The 23,966-nt window shown below is 42.7% G+C and overlaps 1 protein-coding gene across 1 annotated transcript in view; it reads right to left on the bottom strand.

Moving 5' to 3' along the window:
* Positions 1–23,966, bottom strand: part of igsf5b (immunoglobulin superfamily, member 5b) — a 61,719-nt gene that overhangs the window by 29,872 nt on the left and 7,881 nt on the right. The window contains exons 2-4 of the mRNA XM_055645139.1: positions 23,413–23,491; positions 17,653–17,967; positions 6,073–6,372 (exon numbers count right to left, since the gene is read on the bottom strand). Of these exons, the coding sequence (XP_055501114.1) occupies positions 6,073–6,372; positions 17,653–17,967; positions 23,413–23,458 (661 nt within the window). The 5' untranslated portion in view covers positions 23,459–23,491. The remainder of the gene's footprint in view (positions 1–6,072; positions 6,373–17,652; positions 17,968–23,412; positions 23,492–23,966) is intronic.

Consider the following 23,966-nt stretch of genomic DNA (forward strand, 5'->3'; position numbering starts at 1 on the left):
TGCCTCAGGGATGTCGTCTGGCCCCTCTGAATCGGAAGCTCTCGGTGGATTTTGGGCCACCTCGCTTTGAGTGTCTCTGGACATGTACTTTTTGCCACTCGATACATTTTTGTAGATAACACCTTCTGGAGACTTGACTGCCACCACGCTGCCACTCCTCGATCCAGTAATGGTAAGGAGTGTCCACCTTACCGCCATCATCTCGCCTCACAAGCACGTCATCACCAGTCATTATTTCAGAGTGCCTGGCTCCTTGTTTCAAGTCGGCATAACATTTTACCGCACCTTTCTTTTCGGCATCACAGTCTCTCAGCTCCTGGTCCTCCGTGATCACTCGCACTTCTGGTATTTTTGTGCATATTTTCCTTCCAATCAAGGCTTCTGCTGGGCCTTTCCCTGACGTTGAGTGAGTGATCGCCCGATATACAGGTACGTATGCTACCAGTGCCTCCTTCCAGTTTTTCCCTTCAGCATGGGGGATTCGTATCTTCTTCTCTATGGACTGGTTTTGTCTCTCTACTTCTCCGTTAGCTTGTGGCCATTTAGGAGACCTTGTGATGATGGATGCCTGTGATTCTTATGTATTCAGCAAACATCTCAGAAGCAAACTGTGGCCCATTGTCGGAGTACAGTGTAACTGGCAACCCGTGTCTGGCGAAGATCTCTGCTAATGCCTGTACCGTCTTTTCTGCTGTAGTTGACTTCATCACTGCATACTCGTAGAACCTACTATAGTAGTCTACCACAACCATAATTGATTCACCTGTTGGAAGTGGTCCAAGAAAGTCAACAGCTATGTCAACCCTTGGTCCTGTTGTCAACTTTGTACTTCTAATTGGTTCTGGTGGGTTGCTCCTGCTTAGTTAAACCTTAATGATGCTTTGTCGATTGCAGCGGCACTGGAATCTGTTGAGGGGTAATTTCACAGCATGAAATTGAAAGATTCAAAGACTGGGCAAGTTAACTGGTTGTCCTACGGTAGTCCAAGAAGTTAGCCTGAACAAGAGATCGAGTGTTACAGGTGTTGCAACAAGGGTCACATAGGGAAAGATGCATGTTGACAGCAAAAGGTAGAAGATGTAGGAAATGTGGAGATAAAGATCATTTTGCAAAGAAATGTAAAAGTCAGGCCAGGGACAAGACAAGTGATTACAACAAGGGAAGTCCAGTGAAAAGAAAGATAGACCTTGGCAGAAAAAGAAGGGTCACGTCCGTCACGTGGAAGATGATTTTGGACGTGATGAAGACAGTGATGAAGCTGGTGAGCATGCTGTTAAAATGAATTATCAGTTTGCATTGAATGATAAGCCATCACGTGAAAGTTGCAGTGACCATCGGAAGTGTTACAGTGCCAGTGATTGTAGATTCTGGTAGCGACAGTAACATAATTGGCAGATTACTTTGGGAATGCTTGAAAAAGCAGAAGATCAAGTGCACGTCAAGGAGGTGTAGCAGGAAGTTATATCCATACGCCGCAACTAAACCATTGCAGACGATTGGATGTTTCACGGCTAAAGTAGAAGTCGGAGATAGAAAAACTGAAGCAGAATTCATGTTGATAGAGAAGGGAGAACCTTCGCTGAGTAGCAATACAGCTCGAGAGCTGGGACTGCCTCACATCGGAGTGCAAGTCAATTCAGTGCAGTCATATGATGACATGAGGCAGGAATTTCACTCAGTATTCCAAGGGGTTGGAAAATTGAAAGGCCGGCAAGTGAAGTTTGCCATTGATGAAAATGTCAAGCCGATAGCTCAACTGGTGATGAAAACGCCATTTGGACTTTGGGGAAAAGTAGAAGCTAAACTCAGGGAGTTGATTGATCAGGTCATTATTGAGCCAGTTGAACGTTCGACACCATGGATGGGTCCAGTGGTGATTGTGCCGAAAACCAATGATGACATCAGACTGTGCGTTGACATGAGGAGAGCCAATGAGGTAATAATCAGAGAAAGACAAAGCCAATTCCTAAGGTTGATGAGGTGCTACAAGAGTTATCAACCAGTAAAGTGGTCTCCAAAATTGATCTCAAGTGGGGATATCATCAATTGGAATAACATCCAGAGTCAAGAGAGGTGACAACATACGTCACTCACTGTGGATTGTATCGGTTCAAAAGACTGATGTTCGGAATCAATGCTGCCCCCGAGATCTATCAGTACGAAATCCACAGAGTGATTCAAGGTGTACCAGGAGCAGCAAACGTATCAGATGACATCATCGTCCATGCACTAATTCGTGAAGAGCATGACAGGAGGTTGAAGCTAGTGTTGACTAAACTTCAAGAAGCAGGACTCACCGTGAATGAAGAAAAGTACAAGTTTGACGTCTCTAAGATCGATTTCATGGGTCACGGACTCACAAGTGAAGGGCTGCATCCGGCCAAGGCTAAAGTGAAATCGAATTCGAACTCGTTACAAATCACAAGCCGCTGGAAGTGATCTATTTGACAAGGTCGAAGCCATGTGCCAGAATAAAACGATGGGTGCTAAGACTCCAACAGTACAGTAGCTGGGAAAGCAAACATCGCAGACCCGCCATCGAGACTGTTGAAGGATGAACAGCTGGGAGCAACATCCACGCTAGAGATGGAAGCAGAGAACTTTGTGCACTTCGTCATAATTCAGTCAACGCCAAGAGCCGTGACAATGAAGGAAGTTGAAAGGGAATCGGAACATGATCCTGAACTCAAAGATATCAGAGAGCGTATACACAGTGGGCAATGGGATCAATGCCCTTACAAATTACATGTTCCCATAAAAGATGAATTTAGTCTAATTGGTCAGTGTGTGCTGAGAGGAAGCAGATTGAAGATCCCGCAGGCACTACGACCAAGGATCATGTCATTGGCTCATGACAGACATTTAGGCATCGTCTGTACCAAACAGAATTTACAGAGCAAAGTGTGGTGGCCAGGTTGTGAGAAAGATGCCAAAAGATTAGTCAAGATCTGTCACAGGTGCGCTGTGTAAGCCAAGGCAGGAGGCCATGGCCGGGGGAGATAATAAACATAGAGACAAAGGAATGTAACCTGTAAATATTGTGTCAGTATTATTATTCCACATCGTAAGCGAAGATGTGGCATTAGTGTGCGGGGATCGCCGGTCGGTATGGACTCGGTGTGCCGAAGGGCCTGTTTCCGCCCTGTTTCTCGAAACTAATAATAAGCTAACTACAAGGGTACAACAGGCAAACTATGAGAATGAAATACAAGTCATGATTTAATTCCCCCCCTATCTTACCCGAACTTTTGCCTCGGACTTGGATTTCAGTCACAGACTCTGAGGTTTCTTTTCTGTGCATTTTTATCTAAACCTGATTTTCGGGAGGTTGACTGGCATTGAGTTTGCAATTAGAGGCTCCAAACTGTTGTTGCCCAATGTCTACATGCACAGCCTTGATATCGGTCGATAGTCAGGCTCCCTCTAAGGAGGTTCAGATCAATTCTTGTAGCTTCACCATCACACATCTGACATACTATCAAACAGAATCCAAAATCATCTTGGTCTGGCTGCACCTATCCCCTGAGCTACTGGAATAATTTATATTATGCATTTATTAAGAAATTATCCAGTTTAGTGCCGACTAATAATTTAAAAATAATAGTAATGTCAATATGCCTTGAAATGTTCTCAGATCAAGGCATTCTATGGCCATTTATAACAATCGTAATAATAACATTATAAATCTTTTTTTTTCCTGAATATTGCAGGCTTGATATGTCTTCAGTAAAATATTCTGCAATAACTGTAGTTTGACATGATCATAATGTAAGGAGATTTGGCTGTTAAAGTAAACTATAACATTAGAAATATTTTATAAAAGTCATATATTACCAATTAATGTATTCTACTATCATACATGTTGATAGATTTTGATATTAATCAGAGTTATATTGGAGCAATTACTAGTATCTTAGTTTAGTTTAAAGATATAGTGCGGAAACAAGCCCTTCGGCCCACCGACTTCATGCCGACCAGCGATCCCCGCATGCTTACACTATCCTTCACACACTGGAGACAATTTACGATTATACCAAGCCTGTCTGTCTTTGGAATGTGGGAAGAAACCGGAGATCCCGGAGAAAACCCACGTAGATCACAGGCAGTACATACAAACTCCGTACAGATAGCACCGTTAAGATCGAACCCGAGTCTCAGGTGCTGTAAGGCTACACCTCTACCACTGCACCACCATACCGTGTCATTGTCAATGTGGAGGCCACTATTGTTAATTTTATCACAGACATATTTTTCATATTTCAACAGATTGATTAGTTTTGAAGTTTGTCCATAACTCACCCCCTTTTTATGGGAATACAATTTATTGGAGAATTAGCAAATTGTTGTTAAACACTATCAATTGATTTTAGATTTGGGAAAAGACGAACAAACTATAAGACTGCAAAATTCGAGTACATCAAGAGAGTAAGCCTACAAAAATTGTATCGATTACCTCATACCATTATAAGGGAGAGAGGACTGATTGATTGATAACTTTAATGGGGAACATTTCATTACTGATAAACAAAATACTTCTGCCATAACATCAGGATAAGCGCTTATCAAAAAAAAAAACCAAGCTAAATGCCAAAGTAGTATCTAAACTGCCGACATAGACTTATACTATGGGACAATAACTAACTCCATATTCCGTAATAAGCTATCTACATGTTAATAAGCATATACAAATTAAGCATGCAGATATATATTCAGTAATAATAATAATAATAATAATAATAATAATAATAATAATGACGATAATAATAATATATTTTATTGTTATTGCACATAAGTACAACATGATTTGGGTTTGCTGCTTCCATCCGATGTCATACTTAAATAACTAATAAAATTTAGATTTAGATACCCCGAGAAACATGGTTTGTAAAAATAACATTATAACAGTAAAACAGTTCAAACTGTTGTTTGAAACAAGGCGACTGAGTGTTTTAGATGCCTTCTTGATTTTGGAGAAGGACAATGGATTCACCTGACCTTTTCCAGCAACCTCATTTAGCTCTAGTGGTTCATTGATACACACCTCTAAAAAATTGTACCAATTAAAATAGTTACAGAATTCTTTGAAGTATGAATATTAAAAATCAGGGTCAAAATCATTAATGGTCACCAATTAGTGTTTTAGAATTGTGTATTTAAGAAATATGGTTCTATTGTCCTCATTATGAGGTGGAGCTTACTTTAAATAGACAACCCATTATAAATCAATCCAAAGTCTGAAATAGGTTTCTACAATTGTCTGTAGAAACAGGCAACTGCAGATGCTAGTTCGAAGAAGGGTCCTGACCCGATACGTCACCTATCCATGTTCTCCAGAGATACTGCCTGACTCACTGAGACACTTCAGCATGTGTGTCTTTCCTTATACAAATGTCTCCTTTGTCAACAAGGTCACAATTTAATACTGTGGACACCTGTTCCTTCTGTAAACTATTTTTTATTTGTTAACTCAGAGGGAAAATGGTGGCAGGAGGCTTGGATAAACATGGACCTAATTCTGCCGTTAGTTTAGTTTAGAGATTCAGCATGGAAACAGGCCCTTCAGTCCACCATGTCCGTGCAGACCAGCGATCCCCATACTCTAGCACTCCGCTACACACTAGGGACAATTTACAATTTTCCCCAAATCCAATTAACCTACAAAGCTGTCCATCTTTGGAATGTGGGAGGAAATTGGAGCCAGCTGGTGAAAACGTACAAACTCCATTTAGACAGCACCCGAAGTCAGGCTCGAACCCGGGTCTCTGCCATTGTAAGGCAGCAACTCTACTACTGCGCCACTGGTCACCATATTGCTGTTAGTTATTGTCCCCCCCACACCATGTAAACACTTCAGAAAAATTAATATTCTTCATTTCCCTGGTCCAAGGACACCACAGCCCACAAACGAGTCTACTACAATAATTGAGACATCCCTGCTCAGTATTACTCCCAACATGACATCTATCTGTAACCTTCTCACGGACTGCGTTTGATATAAATTGTGACCCATCAGTAAATCGTGGCATTAAATAAACCCTGCTTCACTCCAGTACACAAGGCATTTATACTTACTTGGCTTCACTGTGATGAATAGCGCAGTAGTTCTAGGCTGAGGAAGAGCTTTAATGTTGGCCAGACACGTAATGTTAGAGCTGACACTAAGGGTAAGGTTTAAAGTGCTGAAGGTATTGTAGTGATTTTCTGAAGACTGATGGACAGTGGTGGAGTACATTTTTGAATCAATGGTTGTGCTGTTTTTTTTCCATAGGATAGCTGGTGCAGGATACCAGCCTTCTGCCTTACAGACAATGATGAAGACACGGTTTTGCTCAATAGATGAAATGTCCGTCGCAAAAGATAGCTGGCCTTCAACTGTGGGGATAATAAGAACAGACATTGTGTTTTATGCACTGCCTTAATAGTGATGAACATGTCCTTTAAGCTGATAAATGCCCATGAATTAAAACAACTCTTAAAATGTCTTATTTTTCTTTACTTTAGACTGTGGAGATGTAGTACGGAAACAGGCCCTTCGTCCATCGAGTCGGCGCCGATCAGCGATCACCCTGTACACTAGCACAATCCTACAATTTATAATTTAACCAAAGCCGATTAACCTACAACTTTCACGTCTTTGGAATGTGGGGGGAAACTGGAGCACCCGGAGAAAACCCAGGGAGAACATAAAAATTCTGTCCAGGCAGCACCCGTAGTCAGGATCGAACCCGGCTCTCGCGCTGTAAGGCAGCAACTCTAATTTCCCTTGTTATAGAACACAGTTATGGTGGCACAGTGGTGCAAATGGTAGAGTTCCTGCCTCACATCACCAGATACCCAGGTTCGATACTAACCTCGGGGACTGTCTGTATGGAGTTTGCACGTTCTCCCTGTGACCACTTCAAGCACTCCATAGTACTTGGATATAACTGAGTGACAAGCTGAATGTCTTCAGATGGTGGTTTAGAGTCAATTGCCTTATTGTGGGCGTGGGGTCATACGTAACCCCAGTGTCATGTAGGATAAAAGATTTCTCTCCTTAAACAGACGGAAGGATTGTTAGAATCCAACACTTTTATGGTCGCATTTCCAAATTCTTATTTCTAGATATTTAAGAATGCAATGCTAATTCTTAACCTGCCTTGGGAACTGACGCATATCGACAATGAGTTGGTGAATGGGGCATCAGGACTGCCTGGCTGAACACTGGAGATAACAAGGAGCATCGAGGAGCTAAGCTCTATGTTCTTGCAGGAGGTTCGACAGCAATGGGAGACCATGGACTCCATTCTGAAGGTCATGTGTATTTCTTTGTAAGGGGTCCACACCCATCCCATCACACAGCAACTACTGGTTCAGGCAATGGGCAGAGGTGGCCCATATACAGGCCACAGAAGACCTTTCTGTGTCCATCAGATCTCACTAGCTGGGGGTCAGCATTGGCTGGCATGGATTAGTAGGGCTGAAGGGCCTGTTTCCATGCTGAATAACTCCATGACTCTATGGCAAGCAAGACGCTCGAAAGGAAGACAGCGGAGATATCAAGGAACACAAAAATGCTGGAAAAAACTCAGCGGGTGCAGCAGCATCTACAGAGCGAAGGAAATAGGCAATGTTTCGGGCCGAAACCCTTCTTCAGACTGATGGGGGTTGGGGGTCGGGCGGGGAGAAGAAAGGAAAAAGGAGGAGGAGGAGCCCGAGGGCTGAGGGAGAGGTGGGAAGGGGAGGAAACAGCAAGGGCTAACAAAATTGGGAGAATTCAATGTTCATGCCCCCAGGATGCAGACTCCCCAAGCAGAATATGAGGTGCTGTTCCTCCAATTTCCGGTGTTGCTCGCTCTGGCCATGGAGGAGACCCAGGACTTGCCGTCTGTCTGAGCGGGGAGACAGCAATCATGTGCAAACCATTCCTCTAGTTCAATTGCTGCTCTGATTGATCTCAGGTGTGTAGCCATGAGGAGTTCATGGTCCTAGAGGAGCAAGGTGAAGCTGCTCGTCTAGTAACAGGATGCTACTGATGTATTAGAAGACATGGCATGTCGAGAGATTACCACCCAGGAGCGGAATGCTCTGCCACAAAAGTGAATTACGGAAATGTCTGAGACCTTATTAGACTTGTCTTAATTGATAAATCAGAACTATTTGCTAGAATATGGTCTCCATTTATTGCTTTTCTAAAAAGGTAAATTGGTTCAACACGGAAGCCGGACTGAAACTTGAAACTTGACCGAAACTGAAACTTGAAACTTGAAACTGGATGAATCTTATAATGACACCTTATAATCTACCGACCTATCTCCAAAATTGTGCTACTGGTAATTTCCTTTGTTTTTTCCCTCCCCTCTCAATTAGTTTAAAATTAGTTTCTTTTTTTTCTCTCTCTTACTTCTTTTTCTCTCTACAGCTCTATCTTTCAAAACATTTTTTCTAAAAAATAGAAGCTTTGTATATATGTAATTGGTAAGCAAATCGCGTTTTGCTATTATATGTATATGCTTCTAATAAAAGTATATCTTTTTTAAACCAAAAGAAAAAAAAAATCATTGTGGCTCCTTTTTGCCCTTCTATTAAATACATGAGGTGTATATAGGGTAGGTATTCTTTCCCATGATAGCGGGTATAAAAAAAACAGGATGGCACAGGTTTAAGATGAGAGGAAAGAGATTTGAAAGGATGTGATGAGGAAGTGTTTTGAACAGAGAGTGATTGGCATGCTGGTGGAGCTGGTGTGATGCATTCACTACAATCAAGAGGCACCTAGAAAGGCACATGAGTAGATAAGGCACAGAACATAGAACTGTACAGGAACAGGTCCATCGACCCACAGTGTCCAAGGCGAACATGGTGTCAAGTTAAACTAATCTGCTCTTCCTGCATGTGATCCATATCCTTCCATTCACTGCATATCCATGCGCCTGTCTGTAAGCCTCTTAATTGCCCCTATCGTATCGACCTCCACCGCCACCCGTCACCCACCACTCTCTGTGTAAAAAATCCTTTCCTGCACATCTTCTTTAAGCTTTGCACCTCTCATCTTAAAGCCTTGCCTTCTGGTCTTGGACATTCCCACCCAGGAACAAGGTTCTGACTATTAACCTCTCTGTGCCAATCTATACCCTATCTACACCTGTTTAAATATATTTGAAACATTGTGATTGTACCAGTCATTACCACTTCCTCTGGCATCTTGTTCCACACCCCACCAGGGTATGTACGTTGCCCTTCAGGTCCCCTTTAAATCTTTCCTTTTTCACCTTAAATGTCCTCTAATTTCAAACTCTCTTAACCTGCAAAATGAGCAGTGACCATCCATCTCATTTATGTTCCTCATGACTTTACATACCTCCATAAGGTCTCCTACATTCCAGGAAGAAGTTGTCCAGACTATCGAGACTCCCATTATAATGCAAGCCACAATAGTCCAAGTGTGGTCTCACCAATGGCTTGTACAAATGTAATCAGGAATATCCCAACTCCTATACTCAATGCCTCTGAGTAGTCTCATCAATGACTACACTACAACCTCCAATAAGCCCTGAACTACATAGACTATTATAGACTATTATTGGTATTACTGAACTATTATGTTTTTGTTTGCTTTTATGTGTGCTTTTATGTGTGTTTTTGTTTGCTTTTATGTGCACGTATGTGTGCGTTTGTGAGTGTGTATGTGTGTGTGTATATATATGTGTATATATATGTATGTAACACTTTCTGCACCATCCTGTCATAAGGTCACAAGGTCATAAGTGATAGGAGTAGAATTAGGCCATTCGGACCTAAGTTTACTTCGCCATTCAATCATGGCTGATCTATCTTTCCCTTCTAACCCTATTCTCCTGCCTTCTCCCAATAACATCTGACACCCGTACTAATCAAGAATCTATCGCTGCCTTAAAAATATCCACTGACTTGGCCTCCACAGCCTTATGTGGCAAAGAATTCCACAGATTCACCACCCTCCAACAAAATAAATTTCTCCTCATCACCTTACTAAAAGAGCATCCTTTAATTCTGAGGCCATGACCCCCAGTCCCAGAATCTCCCATTAGTGAAAACATCCTCTCCACATCTGTCTACCGGTGTCACCAATGATTTATGTGTATTTTATATATATCTTCAACATAAAACAAAAATCAAGGTAAAAAAGTGGGCAAGCCATAGCTAACAAGAAATCAAACGTGTATTTTTTGCTTGAATTCACGGAAGAGACACAAAGCTTTTTGAGAACAGTAAATAATTGTATGTCTACAATGAATGAGGAGCTCAAGGTAAATAGTAAAAACCAAGCAGCGGAGACATTAATGAGACTTAACAATGATGGATCTGCAGTAGTTGCATCCAAGAAAATTGAAGGATGTCGCCATGGTGATAGTGGAGGTCCTGGTTGTCATCTTCTAAAATTCCATAAATTCTGAAATAACTCTGTCAGACGGGGCCGCACAGTGGCGCAGTGGTAGAGGTGCTGCCTAGCGCTAGAGATCCTGACTGCGGGTTCCATCTGTAAGGAGTTTGTACGTTCTCCCTGTGACCACGTGGGTTTTCTCTAGGTGCTCCGGTTTTCTCCCACGCTCCCAAGACGTACAGGTTTGTGGGTTAATTGGCTTCGGTAAAGATTGTAAATTATCCCTAGTGTGTAGGACAGTGCTAGTGTATGGGGTGATACGTTGGTGCGGACTCAGTGGACTGAAGTGCCTGTTTTTGTGCTGTATCTCTAAATTACAACTAAGGACTGGAAGGCAGCAAACATAACACACTTATAGAAAGGCAAGAGAGGGAACTTCAGATCAGTCAGTCTCATGTCAGCTGTGGGAAACATGCTGAAATCGGTTACTAAAGAAGCAACACTAGGGCATCTAGAAAATAATAATAAGATTGCTCAGAGTCACTGTGGATTTATGAAAGGGAAAACATGTTTGACAAGTCTCAAAGTATTTTGAGGTAGTAACTGGCAGAATAGACAAGGGCAAACGAGTTGATCTGGAGCATTTGATATTTCAGAGGCCTTCACGAAGTTGTCACATAGAGAGTATTAAAAGAGATAAAGATTGCACAGTATTGCAGGATAACATACTTGGACGGATTGAGGATTGGTTAGCTGACAGAACACAGGGAGTGGAAATAAACAAGTCCTTTCAGGGTTGGGAGGCTACGAGAGTGTCACAAGGATAAGAGGGTTTGCAATGCCTTACCTAGAAAGGATACAAAGGTTATAATGTCAGGAGCTCAACATGCTCATGAGAAAACCTGGTCGCCTTCAGACATAGCAGACTGCAAACAGAGGGAAAGAAGCTGTTCCTTGGTCTGGTGATGAGTGCTTTCAAGGTTCTGTACTTTCTGCCGATCAGGACAAAGGAGAAGAAGGAATGACTGGCGTGGGACATTTGGACAGGTGAGTGCAATCCGTATCTTTTTTGCATTCATGGGAAGCCATCAAATCCCATTTTCTGAGGTGCCGCTGGGTGCTCAGTGAAGCCAAAGGGGATGGATAAAAAAAATCACTTCCTTGGGTGACCTGTTCGAATTTGTGCTTAGTAGAAAATGGTGGGACGCAGAAGAGATCTAACGTGGTCACTTGGGCAGATCTGATGGCAAGGAATCTGAGAATCCCTTTGACCTTGACGATGGAGAGAGAAGTTCAGTCACAGGTGCGGAATGCCACATTTGGCGTTGAAAAAGAGCAATCTCTGGAATCTGCCACAGAGGGTAGTTGAGGCCAGTTCATTGGCTATATTTAAGAGGGAGTTAGATGTGGCCCTTGTGGCTAAGGGGGTCAGGGGGTATGGAGAGAAGGCAGGTACGGGATACTGAGTTGGATGATCAGCCATGATCATATTGAATGGCGGTGCAGGCTCGAAGGGCCGAATGGCCTACTCCTGCACCTAATTTCTATGTTTCTATGTTTCTATGAAAGTAGACACAAAATGGTGGAGTAACAGCGGATCAGGCAACATCACTGGAGAGAAGGAATGGGTGACATTTTGGGTCGAGACCCTTCTTCAGACTGAGAGTCAGGGGAGAGGGAGGCATAGAGATTTTGAAGGGTAAGGTGTGGAGGAACAGCAGCTCAAATTTCACGAGCAGCTTACAACCCAGCGATATGAATATTGACTTCTCTAACTTCAAGTAACCCTTGCTTTCCCGCTCAATCTCTTGATCTCTCGCTTTCACACCATTCCCTTCCATATCTCTATGTCTCCCTCTCCCCTGACTCTCAGTGTGAGAAAGGGTCTCAACCCAAAATAGCACCCATTCCTTTTCTCCAGAGATGCTGCCCGCCCCGCTGAGTCAATCAGCATTTTGTGTCCAACTTCTGTGTCAACCAGCCTCTGCAGTTCCATCCTACACACAGCTTTGAATTAATAATTCATCAGTGAGGTCCAGGTAGGTTATACCGTCTCTTGAGATTTTCTAAAAGTTGCAACTGATATGATATTGCTTCCTGCCACATCACCACTGACCCACACAGTTTGGTTTCTCCCTCAGTGCTGCCAACAGTGGAACTGCTGAATAGCTCAGCAGATATGTGACGTGTGAAATACTCCTTGGTAGCTCTGGAGCACGCTGTGAATTTTAGAATACATTTGTGCGACTCGCAATCAATTCCGAAATAACACCATGCCAGCACAGTGTCCACTAAATAACAAGTAGACCAGCGATGTGCTCAAGCTCAAAGGAGACTATTCCATAACCATCACAATTTGGAACTTTGAGCTCCAATTTCTGCCTTTATTGGCAAAAGACACCAGCTGCTAGTGCAGCCATGTCATCATGGTGTATTGAATGTTGGCAAATGTCAGGAGTGTTTGTATGGATCACACAGCTAAGTGCCCAGTTCTTTAGGCTTTAAATTTTTCTAGATACAGTGCGGAAACAGGCCCTTCAGTCCATCAGGTCCGCGCTGCCTACCGATCAACCCATACACTAGCACTAAGCACTAAGGACAATTTACAATTTTTACCGAAGCCAAATTAACCTCCAAACCTGCACATCTTTTGAGTGTGGGAGGAAACCAAAGCATCTGGATAAAACCCAGGCGGCCACAGGGAGAACGTACAAACTCCGTACAGACAGCATCTGTAGTCAGGATCAAACCCGGTTCTCTCTGGCGCTGTAAGGCAGCAACTCTACCACTGCGCCACTGTGGCAACAGTAGAGAGGCAGTATTATTTTGCAGATGGTACAATTTCACCTTGAAATGATTGTCAGCACAATCTACTCCAAAGTAAAAATAGGATACGAAGTGCTGGTGTAACTCAGCGGGTAATGCAGCACCTCTGAAGAACATGGGTAGGTGACGTTTTGGGGTCAGGACTGAAGAAGGTTTTCAATCTCAAGAAGAGTCCCAACTCAAAACATTACCAATCCATTTTCTCCAGAGATGCTGCCTGACTTGTTGAGTTACTCCAGCACTTTATGTATTTTTGTTTTATAACCAGCATCTACAGTTCCTTTTCTTTTTACTCCAGATTAAATTTGGGAAAAAATGTGATTTTGACATCTAAAAAGTGTGGATACATCATCCAATTTTCAAGCATAATTGTTCAACTTATGTCGGCACAGTGTGGTGTGGTGTGCTGGTGCAGTGGCAGAGTTGCTGCCTTACAGCGCCAGACACTGGAGTTCGATCCTGACTACGGATGCTGTCTGTACAGAGTTGTACGTTCTCCACGTGACCACATGGGTTTTCCCTGGGTGTTCTGGTTTTGTCTCACACTCCAAAAACGTGCAGGTTTGTAGGCTAAGTGACTTTGGTAAAAATCGCAAATTGTCCCCAATGTGTTGGTTGGGGCTAGTGTATGGGGATCGCTGGTCAGCGCGGACTCAGTGGTCCGAAGGGCTTGCTTTAGCACTATCTCTGAACTAAAAAAATCTAAACGTTCCACTTCCTTAACCATGCTTAATGCACCCTTATGTAGTTCCGGGTTTAACGTTCCCACAAAGCACCTTAGACCTCCTTACTGCATTAATGCAAGCTGCGAGTGGAAACATATAGCGCTGCTTGCGTACCCACTGGGGAATGGATGTTTGTGATTGTGTATGTGAGAGTAAATAAAAAGGACAAAGTAGGATTTAAAAAAAAAAACCTTCTCATGTGTCTGGAGAGTGTGAACAGAACTGTACACACACACACACAAAATCAAAGCACAAAAGATGAAAAGCAAACCAAGGGGGCGATTGCAAAGGATTGCCATCAGTCTAGTACAGGCAACTGTCATGATGCATTTCTTTTGATATTTCGGATAGTCCCTGTAACCCCCCCTGTTTTTGCTCCCTTCTCTACTACATCTTCCACTCGAACCTCTGATCTTGTTAGATGAAAGAGCGGTTTGATCGTCACATCACATTTGAACTGCGGGTCGGCCGCAACGCAGAACCTAAAATAATGAGCTCACGTTGCCGCTTATCTTTAAGCCATCCTGACACAAATAATGAGGAGGTGCTTTGTTGGTTCGAAGCAGAGGTCAAAACAATTTACAAGACAGAACCAAAGCTGTATTAGAAATAATGAACAAGATGAAAGAAGAGAAAATATTTTAACAGCCAAGTAAAATGTTGTAAAATTAGTTTTTAAGCCACAGAAGGAATCCAGGGTGAACTTTATTTGAAACGTTGATGCAGCGGAGGAGTTGGTGCCTTACAGCGTCAGATCTCCGGGTCAGATCCTGACTACGGGTGCTTGTCTGCACGGAGTATTACCTCCTCCTCCTGACCTGTATGGTTTTTCTCCGAGATCTTCGGGTTCCTCCCACACTCCAAAGGCGTCCAGGTTTGTAGGTTAATTGGCTTGGTATAAATGTAAATTGTCCTTAGTGTTTGTAGGATAGTGTTAATGTGCTGGAATCGCGGGCAAAAAGGGCCTGTTTCCACACTGTATCTCTAAATTCAGAGCTGCAATTGAATGTTCTTTTCTCAAAGCATAAAGTGCTGGAATAATTCAGCGGGTCAGGCAGCAAATACGATGGGTACACAAAAATGCTGGAGAAACTCAGCGGGTGCAGCAGCATCTATGGAACGAAGGAAATAGGCAACGTTTCGGCCCGAAACGTTGTCTATTTCCTTCGCTCCATAGATGCTGCTGCACCTGCTGAGTTTCTCCAGCATTTTTGTGCACCTTAAATTTTCCAGCATCTGCAGTTCCTTCTTAAACAACAAATATGATTGAAATGGACGGACAATATTACAGGTTGGGACCCTTCTTCAGACCCTTCCACAGTCCCATCCCAAAATGCGTCTGTCCATTTCCTCCGCAGACGCCGCCTGACCCGCTGAGTTGCTCCTGTACTTTGTATTTCACTCAGGATTCCAGTATCTGCAATTCCTTGTGTCTCCAATGTTCTTTTCTGTTGGTTGGTACAGATCAGCCACGAAGTTATAAAATGGCTGAGCAGGCAAGAGGGTCTGAGTATCTTTTGCCTGCTCCCTATTCATACGCAATAACAAAAAAGAGGGAAGGAGAGAGAATTGGAATGAAATACACAAGGAAATATCATGCTGAAAATACTAAGAGGTGGCATATCATCAAAACTAGTAAATTGTGTATTTCCAACCTTTGCCTGACTTTCCAAACATACAGCAATGCTCCTGTGATCATTGTCACATTCTCTGCATCCATCTTTTTATCATTTCCTTTTTTCCTGTCCCTTTCTCCTGCATCAGCATGCCTTCGGTCAATTAATCACATCTAATCAACCCTTTTGTTCTTTCCTCCCTTTATAGAGTGGAGAAATGAGCACATAAACTACAACCTTTTTTCTAATAAAATAACTTGGTAATTCTTTCAGAAAATGTGTCGAAAATAATGATAGTCATATGGAAACCAAGTACATAAAATTAATGTGAGCCGTTTGTAGCCACCAAGCTTGATTAAAAGGATAATTACTCAATCATCTCCCCTCTGCAGGCCATCGTGCCCTTGGACCATGCAGTCTTGTTGAAACTTGTTCAAATCAAATAGCTTTTATTTCCAATGAAAGGATATAGTCACCAAATCTGAAATCTCTTTCCTATCAATGCTCTCTGATCTCCAAATCTAATTGCATTTTCAGTTTTCCAGGAATCATACAATTTTCCGACCCGACATGAAACGTCACCTATCCATGTTCCCCAGCGGTGCTGCATGTGTGTCTTTTTATTTAAGGGGTGTCAGAGGTTATGGGGAGAAGGCAGGAGAATGGGGTTAAGAGGGAGAGATAGATCAGCCATGATTAAATGGAGGAGTAGACTTGATGGGCCGAATGGCCTAATTCTGCCCCTATCATTTATGAACTTATGAAAACAGCATCTGTAGGTCTTTGTTCCTACTTTCACCAATTGTTCCTTTCAGGAAAAAAAATTGTCCCAATCCACTCCACTCAATACTCTGAAAATGGTTTCTTAAGAATTTCTCCAATTCCCTTTGGAAAATATTATTTAAGCTGCTCCAAACACTCGTTCAGGTAACGTGTTCAGATCAAACAACATACTTTAGTAAAAAAAATCCGGTCCTCTTATTAAAATATTCATCATTGATGACCCTGTCTTCTCTGTTAAACCCTTCACAATTTGAACAGCGATTGTTAAAAAGGGGGTTGAATAGATTATTAATCATTCCATTAACTATCTCTGGTCAACAGACAACAGTCCCAGATTCCAGATTCTGACTCAAGAAATACTGTGCATCTACACTATCTATTCTGGAATAGATATGTTGAATGCACAGAGTCCTTTACCCAAAATAGGGGAATCAAGAACCAGAGAATATGGTGAGTGGGGAAAGATTTAATAGGAGGTACACAAAAATGCTGCAGAAACTCAGCAGGTGCAGCAGCATCTATGGAGTGAAGGAAATAGGCAACGTTTCGGGCCGAAACCCACAACTATATTTCATCTGCCGGAAGATCCTCTTCAATCAAAAATTCCTGGCCAGCCTACTTTAAAGATTTAATAGGAACCTGAGGGGAAACTTCTTCACATAGATGGTGGTGGGAACATGCTGCCAGAGGAGGTGGTCGATGCAAGTACCATAAGAACATTTAACAGACATTTGGACAGGTACACAGATAAGAAGGGTTTAGAGGGATATGGGCTAAACACGGGACGATGGGACTAGTATAGATGGCGCATCTTGGTTGGCCTGGGCAAGTTGGGACAAAGAGCCTTCTCACATGCTGTATGACTCTATGACTCTATAACTCTAAGTTTAGAAAGTAGAAGTTGTTTATTTGCACCAAAGAATTACACTGACCTGGATACAAAATGCTGGAGTAACTCAGCAGGTCAGGCAGCATCTCTGGAGAGAAGGAATGGGCGCCGTTTCAGGTCGAGACCCTTCTTCAGACTGATGTCAGGGGAAGGGGTGGGACAAAGATAGAATGTAGTTGGAGACAGTAAGACTAGTGGGAGAACTGTGAAGGGGAAGGAGATGGAGAGAGAAAGCAAGGGCTATCTGAAGTTAGAGAAGTCAATGTTGATACCACCGGGGTCTAAACTACGCAAGTGAAATATGAGGTGCTGTTCCTCCAATTTTCACTGGGCCTCACTCTAACAATGGAGGAGGCCCAGGACTGAAAGGTCAGATTGGGAATGGGAGGAGGAGTTGAAGTGCTGGGCCACCGGGACATCGGGTAGGTTCATGCGGACTGAGCGGAGGTGTGCAGTGAAAATTATACTGACCTTGTACAAACAGAAATGCCTGTCGAATTTCGTCGGTTTGAATGTTGCACTGTACTGTCGTATTGTTTCGCATGGTTACCCTTGAGATGATGAGTTCGGAAATAAATGTGGTCGTAGTTGAGTAGTTCTGATGTCCAAACTGGGGATTTGTTTCAATTGGTCCTTCTTTTACAACGGTAAGGATGGGTATGCGCCCTATCATCCAGATGATAATTTTCCAATTCAATGATACTGTGCAGTTGAATGCGGCATCAGAGTGAACCAAAGCAAAGGCATCTTTTGGACCTTCTATGATTGTAGCCGATAAACACACACCTAAAAGATAAACAGTTGATAGTGAGTAACAGTACAATTCAGTCAATCTACAGGATGAATCTGAAAGAAAGGGGGAAAAAAATTGACATTAAAAGTACTCTTGACTTTCAAGTCCATAACAGTCGTACTGCACTCGTAAATTTTCCACAGGGTCTGGGTATCATTAAGTGGAGACTTCAAAGGCAATGTGAATCTAACTACACTACTGTGAAATGTAGCCAATGTCAAATATATAAGATTGTCTAATTTTAAGAGAGGAAAGCTATTCAAGCACAGAGGCCTATAAATAGGCCTGTGACAATTTTTTGGTGTATGGGAGTATCTGGTGATGTCTGAACGCAACTCACATCTGAAAGGCAACGTAACCTATTGGGAAATGTAAAGGAAGGAACTGCAGATGTTGGTTTACACCGAAGATAGACACAAAATGCTGGAGTAACTAAGCGGGACAGGCAGCATCTCTGGATAGAAGGAATGGGTGACATTTTTGGGTCGAGACCCTTCTTCATCTCAGTCCCCAATAAATAACAGGATGTGACATTTGCACTTGATAGTAGGTTACACAACACCCACAACGCATTGTCTCCAATGGAATAATGTGATGAAGGAGAAATGGACATTGAAGATCAAAGAATCTGAACTATTAAGACCAGTTATAGTTCAGTTGGGAACACTCTCGCCTCTGACTCAGAAAATGTATTTCAAGTCTTATTGCAGGGAAATAAACACAGAAGTCTAGACCCTGACAATTCTATGTAATTTCCCTGGGGAGAGATAACTGTTGACAATACTTACCTGGAAATATTAGGCACTGTACAGGGCGTTATAAATGGATAGATTAAAAATAATTACTGTTTCGTTTTTAGGGATACAGCGTGGAAACAGCCTATATCCACGGTGTATTCAAGAGAGAGTTATATAGAGCTCTTAGGGCTAATGGAATCAAGGGATATGGGGAGAAGGTAGACAAAATTGCTGGTGAAACTCAGCGGGTGCGGCAGCACCTATGGAGCGAAGGAAATAGGCAATGTTTTGGGCCAAAACCCTTCTAGGAGAAAGTAGGAACGGGTTACTGATTGTCGATGATCAGCCATGATCATATTTAATGGCGGTGCTGGCTCAAAGGGAGGAATGGCCTACTCCTGCACCTATTTTCTATGTATCTCTAAAACTAAAAAAACTAAAACTAAAAAAACTAAATTCTTCCCAATTTTCAGCTTAGCACCTGACATTTCCCAGGTCAAATACAGTTCGCAGATCAAACCTATGCTTATTCTCCACACCCTCTAATTTGGAAGAAGTTCTTGTATTGTTCCAGTGTGACACTTATATTCACTGCCCACGCTTAGTACCTTAGGCCTATCGGCGACATTGCCAAGAGTGAGCAGTGTACTGCCACAGCCCTCTATCCCCTTAGAAGCAGATTGGGATAGTCAAGCCTTATTTAACATATGATTGTAGCTGACAGATTGGACTCCCATCACACCAGTGTAGGTTGAATGTTGACACAGAACTAAATGATGAATCACTGGTAACTAACAGCACAAACACTTTCTAGTGTAAACCCTTTAATGTAACAAAATATTTGAGATGTTTCGTAGGCTGTTAATGCCCCAAAGTTGCTATTAAACAAAATAAGTCATGCATTAGATGTTTTAGGAGACATTTCTGAGGAAAGAGAGCAAAGTGGACAGATTTATGGAAGGGATTCCAGATATTCAAATAAAGGCAATCAAAAGTGTAACTGTCGGTGAAGAATACTTGAATTTACTTTACTTTAGAGATACAGCGTGGAAACAGGCCCTATGGGTCCACGCTGACCAGCGATCACCCCACACACACTACGGACAATTTACAATTTTACCAAAGCCAATTAACCTACAAATCTGTACGTCTTCGGAATGTGGGAGGAAACCGGAGCACCAGGAGAAATCCAACGCAGTCACAGGGAGGACGTACAAAGTCCATACAGACAGTACCCACAGTCAGAATCAAACTCGGGTCTCTGGTGCTACGAGGCAGAAGCTCTACCGCTGCGCCACTGTGCTGCCCAAAAGTAGTGAGGAACGTTTCCACCCAGAAAGATGTTCATGACCAGAGGGCGCAGGTTTAAGTTGAGGGGGTCGAAGATTTCGAGGTGACTTGAAGGAAAACGTTTACAACACCCACTGTGCTGTTGAGATCTGGTACACACTGGCTGCAGGGATGGGGAAATCATAACATTTAGGAAGTATTCACAGAGTCCAGGCCGACCATCGGCCACCCATCCACACAATATCCATGTTATCCCACTTATGCATCTACACCAGGCACAATTTATAAGAGCTAATTAACCTACAAACCTGCACATCTTTGGGATATGGGAGGAAAACGGAGCACCCAGTGAAAACCTACACGGTCACACGAAACACACACAGACAGCACCCGTGTTAACATCAGGGTCTCTAGCACTGTGAGCCAGCAGTGCTACCAATGTGCAACTGCGTTTGCATTTAAAAAATATGTTACCTCATAATCAGGGAGAGATCATAAGATCATAAGTGACAGGAGTAGAATTAGGCCATTCGACCCATCGTCTATTCTGCCATTCAATCATGGCTGATCTATCTCTCCCTCCTAACCCCATTCTCCTGACTTCTCCCCATAACCTCCGACACCCATACTAATCAAGAATCTATCTATCTCAGCCTTAAATATATCCACTGACTTGGCCTCCACAGGCAAAGAATTTCACAGATTCACCACCCTCTGACTAAAGAAATTTCTCCTCATCTCCTTCCTAAAAGAATGTTCTTTAATTTTGAGGCTAGGACTTCTAGTCCTAGACTCTCCCACTCTCCCTCTCCGCATCCACTGTATTCAAGCCTTTCACAATTCTAGGAGAGCAAAAAATAAATGTTTTGTTTTCTGGCCTTTGTTTGATTAAGCTGGTTGCATAATTATTTATTAATTTACACACAGAAGGTGAACATCACTGACTAAACCAGATTCACTGTACCAGTCCTAGCTGAGCTGCTGGAGAGGAAGAGTGAATCACATTAATGGACCTGGAGTTACAGGTACAGTGGCTTGCAAAAGTATTCATACCCCTTGAACTTTTCCACATTTAGTCACGTTAAAACCACAAACGTAAATGTATTTTATTGGGATTTTATGTGATAGACCAACACAAAGTGGCGCATAATTGTGAAGTGGGAGGAAAAATGATACATGGTTTTCAAATTTTTTTACAAATAAAAAACTGAAAAGTGTGGCGTGCAAAAGTATTCAGCCCGCTTTACTCTGATACCCCTAAATAAAATCCAGTGCAACCAATTGCCTTCAGAAGTCACCTAATTAGTAAATAGAGTCCACTTGTGTGTAATCTAATCTCAGTATAAATACAGCTGTTCTGTGAAGATCTCAGAGGTTTGTTAGTGAACATTAGTGAACAAACAGCATCATGAAGCCCAAGGAACACACCAGACAGGTCAGGGATAAAGTTGTAGAGAAGTTTAAAGCAGGGTTAGATTATAAAAAAATATCCCAAGCTTTGAACATCTCACGGAGCACTGTTCAATCCATCATCCGAAAATGGAAAGAGTATGGCACAACTGCAAACCTACCAAGACATGGCCGTCCACCTAAACTGACAGGCCGGGCAAGGAGAGCATTGATCAGAGAAGCAGCCATGAGACCCATGGTAACTCTGGAGGAGCTGCAGAGATCCACAGCTCAGGTGGGAGAATCTGTCCACAGGACAACTATTAGTCGTGCACTCCACAAATCGGGCCTTTATGGAAGAGTGGCAAGAAGAAAGCCATTGTTGAAAAAAAGCCATAAGAAGTCCCGTTTGCAGTTTGCCACAAGCCATGTGGGGGACACAGCAAACATGTGGAGGAAGGTGCTCTGGTCAGATGAGACCAAAATTGAAGTTTTTGGCCTAAATGCAAAACGCTATGTGTGGCGGAAAACTAACACTGCACATCACCCTGAACACACCATCCCCACTGTGAAACATGGTGGTGGCAGCATCATGCTGTGGGGATGCTTTTCTTCAGCAGGGACAGGGAAGCTGGTCAGAGTTGATGGGAAGATGGATGGAGCCAAATACAGGGCAATCTTGGAAGAAAACCTGTTAGAGTCTGCAAAAGGCTTGAGACTGGGGCGGAGGTTCGCCCTCCAGCAGGACAACGACCCTAAACATACAGCCAGAGCTACAATGGAATGGTTTAGATCAAAGCATATTCATGTGTTAGAATGGCCCAGTCAAAGTCCAGACCTAAATCCAATTGAGAATCTCTGGCAAGACTTGAAAATTGCTGTTCGCAGACGCTCTCCATCCAATCTGACTGAGCTTGAGCTATTTTGCAAAGAAGAATGGGCAAAAATTTCAGTCTCTATATGTGCAAAGCTCGTAGAGACATACCCCAAAAGACTTGCAGCTGTAATTGCAGCGAAAGGTGGTTCTACAAAGTATTAACTCAGGGGGGCTGAATACTTTTGCATGCCACACTTTTCAGTTTTTTATTTGTAAAAAAATTTGAAAACCATGTATCATTTTCCTTCCACTTCACAATTATGCACCACTTTGTGTTGGTCTATCACATAAAATCCCAATAAAATACATTTACGTTTGTGGTTGTAACGTGACAAAATGGGGAAAAGTTCAAGGGGTATGAAAACGTTTGCAAGCCACTGTATATGTAGGCCAGGCAATGCAAGGGCAGCAGAGATCGTCTCTGAAGGATGTCGGTGAGCTGGCAATCTGCTGATCTGATCAATCTATTTAAAGTCTCACCTGAGACTATAGCCACTTAAGGATGCTTTGGAATTTTTGGAACCTATAACATAACCAGAAGGACGGCACAGTGGCGCACTGGTAGAGTTGTTGCCTTACAGCGCCTGAGTCCCGGGTTCAATTCTGACTATGGGTGCTGTCAGTACAGAGTTTGTACGTTCTCTCTGTGACTGCGTGGGTTTTCTCCAGGTGCTCCGGCTTCCTCCCACAGTCCAAAGACTTACAAGTTTGTATATTAATTGGCTTCTGTAAATTGTCCCTGCTATGTAGGGCAGTGTTAGTGTACGGAGTGATCGCTGACCAGCATGGACTCGGTGGAGCGAAGGGCCTGTTTCCATGCTGTATCTCTCAGAGGAACGTTAGAGAGATACAGCATTCCACATTCCAAAGGCAAGCAGATTTGTAGGTCAATTCTCCTCTTGCAAATTGCCCTTAGTGTGTAGGATGCGAAAGTGGGATAACATAGAACTAGTGACAACAGGTGATCGATGGTCAGCATGGACTTAGTGGACCAAAGGGCCTGTTTCCACGCTGTATCTCTATAAAGCCTGAAGTCTAAAGGAGGGGGAAATTTGAAGGGATGAGTTTCAAGGAAGGAATTTCATTTGAAGGAATTTATTTCACTGCAGCCGTATAAAAAGTGCTTCTATGGGCAGACTACTTACCTAATGATATGCTAAATAATGCTAGTACTCTTCGAACAGTCACCATGATGTACCATGAACTTCACGTCAAAGGCTGTGCCTGAAATACAATAAAAACCTGGATTATTAAAAGAAATATAACAATAACCTACACTAATGCTCAATTACATCATAATTTTGGCTCGTTAAAAAAAAATTGCCATAACTCAAGATAAACAATGCACGCAGGAAGTTTGTCTTTGGCAAGAATTACCGAATATTAATTTAACAGGACAAATCTCATTCCCCAGACAGAGTAGCAGATAAGTAATCTGCAGTGAACTCTAGTGTTCAGACAAGACTCCCTACTGAGTAAAGTAGATAGAGAGGGGGTCAGTCCTGCCATCCGGCTGTATATTGTAGAACAGGTGAACAGATATCCAACATGTGGATAGGCAGCACATACACATACCATAAAAACCCACAAGCTGTAGATCCTGTATGTTAAATAAAAGGAGAAATTCCAGAATTCACAAAGATGTTGCCAGGACAAGAGGGTCTGAGCTTTACAGAGAGGTTGAGTGGGCTGGGTCTCT

Source organism: Leucoraja erinacea, chromosome 13 (assembly GCF_028641065.1).
Source record: "Leucoraja erinacea ecotype New England chromosome 13, Leri_hhj_1, whole genome shotgun sequence".
NCBI classification, from domain to species: Eukaryota; Metazoa; Chordata; class Chondrichthyes; order Rajiformes; family Rajidae; genus Leucoraja; species Leucoraja erinaceus.